A 9,180-nucleotide genomic window follows, 5' to 3' on the forward strand; every position below is an offset into this window, starting at 1 on the left:
TGCAGAAGAATCAGAGAAGACTTTAGAGGGGAAGGGATTCTAAGCCAGAATGTAAAGGACAAGTAGGAGTAGCTAAGGAGGAGTAGGGAGGAGAGAAGAGCCAAAGGGCAAGAACTTAAAATTGAGAGGACAAAGGCCAGAGAGAGATACTGGGTTTGTATTTCAAACTGAGGAATTTAAAATTTATCTTGAGAGCAACAGGAAACCACTAATGGACTGTAAGCAAAAGGGTGCCATCACTTTTTGCATTTTACAAATATTTCTGGGCTGTAAAGTGAATAGGTTGAAGGAGAACAAGACAAGATGATAAATCAGTTAAGAGGGATAGCCAAGAGAGAGATGGTAGTGGCTAAACTAAGGTCTGGCAACAAGGGCAGAAAGAAGTGGAGGGATTTGTGAAGGTTAATGGAATGGGAATGATAAGACCTGTAAGTTCACTGCATAAGAGAGCTTGGAAAAATAAAGGATAACTTCTAGCTGGCTAGAAAAGGACATAATTACTGAGCTAGAGAACAAGAGAAACAGAGTGTAGAGCAAACAATTAGACATGTGGAACTCAAGGTGCCTATGGAGGATATCCAGGTGAAAATATCTAGAAGGCAGCTGGAAATGATCTGAGGTACAGAAAAGATACTAGTGACTGAGAAATAAATTTGGGAGTTAATACAATACACACAATAATAATAGCTAATACTTAGCCCTCATGTACCAGGTTCTGTGCTAAGCACTTTTCATGATTAATTTCAGTCAAAGATTACAAAAACATTTTTAAACGTAAGAACTATCATCCCTATCTTATAGATTAAGAAAATAAAGCTTGGAGAAAATGAAGGTTGTTAGAGGCTTAAGTTGCCTCAAGATCAAACCATCAGTGAACAGTGAAGCTGCATTTAAACCCCAAACATGGACCCCAAAACCCATGCTTCCAAGCATCATGCATTCCGGCCTCCAAAAAACAAACCTAACAGCTACAACTTACTGAATGATTACTATGTCTCAGGAGCTGTGAACACTAGATGTATTTTCCCTGCTCATTTACTTCTCAACAGCCCAGAGTTAGGGAAGGTATCTTTCTCTCCCTCCACATGCCCAATGCACACACCACAGTGTCGGTGCAGAATCATGCCTCATGTATCACTCTTAGTTTTCTATTCAGAAACCCAAGAAAATGTCTATATTCCCAAGCTTAAAATCATCTTGCCAAAGGGATGAGCACAGATGCCTTGTGAGTCCTTACCAGTATTCAACTCAACGAAGTATACACCGAAAAGAAAACACCTTGGCTACAACCAGGACTTTAGTAAGAAAGAAATCCAGGATGCTTATCTCGTTAAACCAATACCAAAAAAAAAAATCTACCCACTCTATTCCCAATTCTGTCAAGACCTCAGGAGAAAGGTCTTTACAAACAATAAAGGTATAGCATCTGCTAATGATAATCTCTGGAGAAAAGTAAGAAGCAAACCTACTGCATTCATGAAATCATCATTCTTGAAGAGTATTCTCAGCAAGTGGCCCAGCATACACTCTGGATCAGCTCGACCTACCAAAAAGAAGAGGGGAGGAACAAATAAGGAATAAGTAAGTCATCCCAGTCAAGCAAGTAAAACCTCTGGAAAGGCACCTGGGTTGTTACAATAACTATTAAAATGCTGCAAAAATAAAAGGAAACAAAAGATTCTTTTGATGAATTAGATTTCATAAAAACTTGAGACACTGCTCTCTAACTTTCCCATCTCCCAGCAAATTGCCTACACAGCAATGCTAAATTACATGAAATGTGCACTAGACCCACACCAGCATTGCAGTACACAAGGTCTAAAAAAGAAGCATAAAGGAGACTTAAGAGAAAGAAAAATCCTGATTTCCCAGCCAGATTAATGTAGGAAGCAAAACTTCTTTTGATGGGTGGACTGGAGGAGGTAAGACTCCAAGTCCAAACTCCCTTTCAACTATAATGCCAACAATACCAGAGATGCAGCCTCAAGCCTGTAATGATAGCCGAGGTTGTGGGGGCAGGGCTCAGGAGGGGAATCCCACTAAGCAATCGCTAACTCTAAAGATATGGTAACTTACCTTGGCCATCTTAACTTTCCAGGCCAGGAACCTAGGATCTACTCAATACACAGCCTAAAGGTAAAAGAATTAATGACTGGGAAAATTATTGGTTTTTAAAGCAGATACCATCTATTTTAATTTTCCTTTAAGATCATTAGACTGGCAAATTTAGTCAAAGGATACAATTCAGGATGAAGAAAAGAGTGAGCTACTGATTCAAAGTTTCTACCAAGCTGTAATTAGTATTCCAAAGTAAATCACAAAAGGAAAAGTTACAGAATGGTATCATAAAACTAGCTGAGAACCTCGGATTACCTAACTTTGTTTATAAAAGATGAAAACTGACACCTTCTTTTTATTAACAGAAATTATGCCTAATGACAAATATTGCTTAACGTAAGAGGTAGGGAGGAAAAAACAGTCTTTAAATTTTCTACTGAAAAAAAGCGTATCATTCTGTCTCTCCCTTCTTCTTCATTACCATTTCATCCCTTCCAAGGCCTTTCCAAGGTCACTAAACATGATCATCTCTCTTTTAATTCTTTTCATAACCCTATACATTAACTTAATTTCTTATTTCACATTCACATTCGTACTTCTTCATGCTCTGACTGCTTTACTGAAGAATTAAATAGGTGAATAATACTCTAAAGTCACAAGTAGGGATGCTAGGACAAAGCAACAGGTATCACATAAATAACTGGACACTCAATCTGAAATGCCTAGCTTACTTATATTTGGGAACAAAAGTCTAAGAGACAGAAATTAACCCTGTACTGATCAGGTAGGTATACAACGTTCTTATTTTTATAAGTCCCACTCATTCTCATATCTCTCCACATACAATATCTATCTCTTTTTTCCACAAAGGACTGCTTTTGACCTTACACAGAGAAAGTTTATATGCAGCATGGGCCCATATATGATTTAAGCTTTGCCGACTGGTACTCCACCTTAGAGAAAACATAAAATGGCAACGTCTCGAGTCTCATATAGCTCTGTATCATACCAAATTCCATGCCAAAGCAGACTGGATTGTCATGGTTCTAATCAGCCCAAAATAAAGCCAAATTAACATGAAATGGCATACTTTAGCTGCTGAAATACTAAAGCAGACATTAAGAAACCTGTTTATTATTCAAGGTTCCAAGTATCAATTTCGTAACTGAAAACAAGGCACTGAATGCATTTTCAACTACATTTCCTCATTAGTAAAAGGATAATTATCCCTTTTTCTCCTTCAAAGAATCCAAGTTCATAACTGTTTCAAACTGTTGTTTGAAAGATGAGGCACAAAGGATAATCTCTTTGGGGTTAAAAGTCAGAAAGGGAGAACATTTTTCCCTTTTTAAGTAACATACCAATGGTGTCAGTAAAGTATACCTACATAATTTAGTTCCTTGAAGTTAGTTATCTTCTATTTGATATGTAAACATTACAAATATTTCAATTTTTTCAGGAATTTATTTTTCCTCACTACTCCCACCTTGAGCAATATTTTAACAATTAGATGATCTTACAACCTAGCAGGAAAGATGCTATTTCAATTGTAAATTTTCCTATTAAGCTATTTCCTTTTGTTAGAAAATTAGAGTCAGGCTTAAGAGAACACAGGTCTCACCAGGATGTCGGTCATCAAATGGGTCTGGATCTCCCTTACGATATTCTTCAGTTTCTTTTTCAATCAATTCAGACATCCTAGCACAAAGGGAAGACAGGGTCAACTCTAGACAAGCATACTAAAAAATGTACCCCCACCTACAATAGTCAATTCAACAATCAAGGTGTAAAATAGAAGCAAAAAGTGAGAAAAAAGATATTTCCCGATGAACACAGAGATCTAAACAACCATCTCATAAAACAATTTCCACTCCCAAACACATTCTTCTCTCCACTTTCTGGTCTCAAAAAATAGCACTACCATCCCCTCAAGAGCCTAGGAGTCATCGTTAAAACCTTTTCTCCTCATCCCCCACAACAATAATTCTTGTCAGCTCTACCTAACAAAATATTTCCTGACTTCAATCATTTCTTTCAATCTTGACCATTCCTATCCTTGCCCAGAACACCATCAATTGCCTGAACTACTTGCAATAGCCTTTTCCGCAACTTCTTGCTTCAGTGCTTGACACAAAATTCATTCTCCAACTTCCAATGATTTACCACAATAACTTCAATTATACCCAAATACTATCATGGCTTACACCAACCCAGCTTCTGTCTGCATCTCTGACTTCTATTCTCCATTCTCCCTTCATTAAGCTTCAGTCATATGGCTTTCTCTGCTCTCCAAAGAGCCCAAGTTCATAATTGTTTCAGGACCTAAGTGCTATTACTTCAGCCTGTAACATTCTTCCCCCCACCTAAGCTCCTACCCCTACCCCAAGCCACCAATTATCTGCTTTCTCTCACCAAAGATTAGTTTTGCTTATTCTAGAATGTCATACAAATGGAATCATATACACTCTTTTCATAACTGGCTTCTTTAGTTCAGCATATTTTGAGTGATCCATGTTGTTTGTTGCATGTATCAAGTCTTTTTTTATTGATGCTTTTTGAAACAAGAAAAATCACATTTTGAATACCCTAAGCAAGAATGACATTTTAACCTATTATAATGACAATCAAATACAAGGCTATCATACTCTCCAACCTCTACAATGCTCTGTCCTGACTCAAACTCTCCTATGTTTTATGCCCACAAAATCATACTTCCTATGGTGGTTCAATGGGTTAAGCATCTGCCTTCAGCTCAGGTCATGATCTCAGGGTCCTGGGATCGAACCCCACATCAGGCTCTCTGCTCAGCAGGGAGTCTGTTTCTCCCTCTCCTTCTGTGCTCTCCCTCTCTCAAATAAAGTCTTTAAAAAAAAACAAACAAAAACAAAACGATACTTCCTAGTCTTAAAAGCTAAGCTCCCTGCAAAAGCTCTTGCCTACTCTGGCACATTTTTCCCTATTAAGGCTCAAAAATATTTCTACTTTTCTACCCTTCCCTTTAAACTCTGAAAATTCACTTTGCCACAAAGGGCTACCACACAAAATATGTTTACAATTATACAATGTAATATCTACCAATAACTTCTGTTGAAGTTCTGTTGAAACTAAGCAATATAGCACAGTGGAAGTGAAAAGATTCTGGAGCCAGCTGGCCAGGGTTCAAATCATACTTCTTCCACTGTGTGTGACTCTGGTCAAGTTACTTAACCTTTCTATGCCTCATCTGTAAAATAAATCTTATAGAATTTCCTTGAGGTTTAAGGTAATATATGTTCTCTGCTTAAAATAAAACCTGACATGTGAGAGCTAATTAAGTATTGTTACAATGAAAACTGAGAATCAAAAACAAATAGAAAAACAATTTAAGGTAGATTTGACTGGGACAGGATAGGAAGGAGCCTTCTGGAGGCAGAACTCAAGTTGTTGAACTTGATGTAGGTGATAAGTTTTGCAAGTAAAGAATCCATCAAGCAGAGTACTGTATATATCTCAGTAATATAAACAAACCACAGAACCTCGGTAATGCTCACATAGCTTGGCCCAATGCCAGTTCCTTTTCACAGAATCAAGTCAAAGGCTTAATTATAATAGATAATATAACAATACAAATAATAAATAAAAGGTCAAAGTTTTAAGAAGCCACACACATTTTTCTTAGAAAAACTGTCAAAAAATCATGAAATTTGTGGCCTATAAAAGAATAGGCAAGCCTGAAATTCATTGCTTTTCAAGGAATATACCAAAACACCTACACCTGCAGCCAGTAGAGGTGGGGGGGTTAAGGGAGAGACCATAGACGTGTGAAAGAATTTAGGAAATATTCAGTGAACTAACACACCCACAATCTGGATGATAGGAATTGCCCCTTTCTAAAATAAACTATACTTTTAATTCATTTTACTGTCTCTTAACACTTCCTGTCTAACTTTAAAGATCTTTTAAAGATCCTGCTCCATGTAACTTTATTTTCCATTCCTACCTTATATTCACCCTCCACTCAGGTGAGGCCCATTTCCTCACTGCCACAAAAACATGTCCCAGTTACTTCTCCCCTCAATGCTTTTTTGTCACATTTTTCACTTCTCCTAGAAAACCCTGACTCTTTGCTTTTCATCCAGCTATATTCTACCATCTTTCAAGTCCCTATTCCAAAAAACCTTTACCACATCCTGTACTGGATTACCACTCCTAAGTGGAGTTAGAAGTTAAAAGCCATAATTTCAAGCTTAGCTTTCCGCTATCCGGCTATGTTGTTTTTGCAGGTAGCTCCAAGGATGGCTGTCATTTAACAATGTAGCTCTCAGTGATACTTTTAGTGACAAATGAAATTAGGTTCAGGGAAGTATCTGACAGTCCCCACACACAAAAGGTCCTCAAATATTTGTTGAGTGAATAAAAGAAACCAACTCATTCAAGTTCTTTCCATTCTCATAACCCATACAATACTTAGGAATCATACTGCCCAGTTTAGCACTTCATTATATACTAATTTGTACTACTCTTCATTGTTTCATATCTGTTAGTTGCCTGCCAGACGGTTATCTCCTTGAAGACAGAGCCCCTCTACTTTAGGCTTTACACTACTGAGTATCATAGCACAGTGACAAAGTTGAGGATCAAATATGATTATGGATGTGAAATAATCTTGAAAATAAAACACTATCTTTAGTATATGTACTCAATAAATATTTTTTCCAATTAAGTGAACCTACCACTAACATTAACATCCCTATTTATGACTCTATCCTCTCAGTCACACCAATAATCACATTTTAACTGCACAATACTTAGATTCTTTAAATTCACTGTGGCTGCATTTCAAGTATCTTGTGATTAGTAGTTCTTAATCTCCACTGCCTCTACAAATTAAAATCCATGTTCCACCAGTAAGCAATAATCCTGTTTCTAAAAAAAATGTACTTTTTACATGTTCCCCATGTATCAAGAGCAACAAAGCATTTATCCCCACTTAAATTTTCATAAGATCATAAGTTCTCTTTATTCCTCTAGAATACATCATTGCACAAACAAAAGGCCTTTTTCTCTGCTATATCAAAGATTAAATGTTAAAGATCCCCATGTTCCACTGACCGCCTCCTTAGAAAAACCATGGGCATCCCTCTCTGGCCTTTATTTTTCACTCTCCTGTTTCACACATGATTCAGGAAAATTATGTCCCACACAGTTGCTATGTACCAGGCATGCACATGTCATTGTCTGTGGAGACACCAATAAAAAGGTATAGTACCTGTCTTTAAAAAAACTTATAATTAAAAAAAAAAACCTTACAATTTAGTGAAATAACACATGCAAAAAAAAAATCATAGTACAATTTGGTTAAGAGTTAAAATGGGGGGAAATTATAATTATACATTTTATATATACATTTGTGTGTGTACATACACACACACACAAATGACTGGAGTATTAAAAAAGAAAAAAAAAAGGAGTGCCCAAACCTACCTGGGGATGTCAAAGTCAGAGTTTTACAGACCTGATTCTCAAACTGCTTCTCGAAAGGATGAGAGTTTGCCAGGCAGACAGACATACCAAGGAAAGGCATTTCAGGCCAAAGAAACAGCAAGCATAAAGGCACACAGACATTAGAAAATATGGTACTATTCCTTACTGAAGAAGACTAACACTATGAGGCAGAAAAAAGAGGTAGAGGCCAAATCATAAATGGCCTCATAGGGGCGCCTGGGTGGCTCAGTCGTTAAGCGTCTGCCTTCAGCTCAGGTCACGATCCCAGGGTCCTGCTTCTCCCTCTCCCACTCCCCCTGCTTGTGTTCCCTCTCTAGCTGTCTCTCTGTCAAATAAATTAATAAAATCTTTAAAAAATAAGTAAATAAAATAAATAAATAAATGGCTTCGTAGGCCACTCTAAAATAGAGTATAGGAAAATATTCTGTAGGAAAAATAGAGCCAGAGAAGAGGTATGATCAAAGGTATGACAATCAGATTTGTGTATAAGAGGACTCTTTCAGCAAAGAGGAGGATATGTTAGAAGATGGTAAACTGGAGATGGAGAGAAAATTCACACTGCCTAAGAGGCCAGTCAAAACATGATCAGTATCTAATAAAGAAAGTGGTAAGGGGGAATGGGGAAGAAGAGAAAGCAGAAATTCTCAAGGCCTGGGGACTAAACTGTGTTAGCATAAGAAGACACTGCACACCAAAGTGGAGAGTACAAAAGCACAAACTGTGAATGAGAAAGGAAGCAGAATGAAGATGATAAGCTCTATTGTAGACATGGTATGTTCAGGTGTCTGCAAATAGCCAGGTAAAGATGTGTACACTAAGCAGCTGAGAAAAAGGTCTGAAATTTTTAAAAAGAGGGATCTGAAGTAGAAATAGTGATCTGAAAGTTAACCTAAGAATAATGTTTTAAATCATGGATAGGAATGAAACTATCTAGGTAGAATATTTAGGGTGAAGAGAAAAAAGAACCACCAACAAAACCCTAAGGGTGAAACACAGACAAGAGAAGAACCTACAAAGGAGAATAAGAACCAACAGCCTGAGAAGAAAAGTAAAGAAAATTTCAAGAAGTAATGAGATAAAGACTAGTTCTGAAAGAAAAAAATGGATTTAGAATTCACAGTCAAGATGAAAATGTTCCCATACTATCCTCCAATTTTTTCAATTGAATTTTTCAATTTTCAATCCTTTTTTCAAATGAATTTCTAAAAAAAACATAACTGTTCATACCTGGTAAGGATAGGTACCATGTCCTGTCCACTGCCATGTTCCTTTTCCCACTGCTCCAGCAGGGTAGTGAGCTCAGCTTTGGAGTCCACATGTACCGCTACTGTAGTCATGGCTTGGCCTAAGGAATCAAAAATATACGTAAATAACACATGAACACAGGCAAATAAACCTGACATGCTTCCTACAAAAAAGTGAGAAGGGGGGAGAAGAGGGATGAGCAAGCAACGAAAAACTTAACTCCCAGACCCTTCAGATAATTTTATTTGTGGTACAATGGGAAACCCAGCATTGGGAGCCAGGATACTCTTCTTCAAGTCCTTTCACCCCCTCCCAACCTCGGTTTGCTCAACTGTCAACTGAGACAAGGAACTGGATCAAAATCGTGATTCTCACCCTTTCTAGGATCAGGAA

The 9,180-nt window shown here is 37.4% G+C and overlaps 1 protein-coding gene across 1 annotated transcript in view; it reads right to left on the minus strand.

The window, feature by feature from the left end:
- The window catches only part of DCAF1 (DDB1 and CUL4 associated factor 1), a 64,280-nt gene extending 55,370 nt beyond the window's left edge, over positions 1 to 8,910 (minus strand). Inside the window, exons 1-3 of the mRNA XM_081818571.1 lie at positions 8,770 to 8,910; positions 3,680 to 3,756; positions 1,470 to 1,543 (exon numbers count right to left, since the gene is read on the minus strand). Of these exons, the coding sequence (XP_081674697.1) occupies positions 1,470 to 1,543; positions 3,680 to 3,756; positions 8,770 to 8,879 (261 nt within the window). The 5' untranslated portion in view covers positions 8,880 to 8,910. The remainder of the gene's footprint in view (positions 1 to 1,469; positions 1,544 to 3,679; positions 3,757 to 8,769) is intronic.
- Positions 8,911 to 9,180: the final 270 nt, after the last annotated feature.

Source organism: Leptonychotes weddellii, chromosome 1, assembly GCF_054177405.1.
Source record: "Leptonychotes weddellii isolate Sample4059 chromosome 1, ASM5417740v2, whole genome shotgun sequence".
Taxonomy (NCBI): domain Eukaryota; kingdom Metazoa; phylum Chordata; class Mammalia; order Carnivora; family Phocidae; genus Leptonychotes; species Leptonychotes weddellii.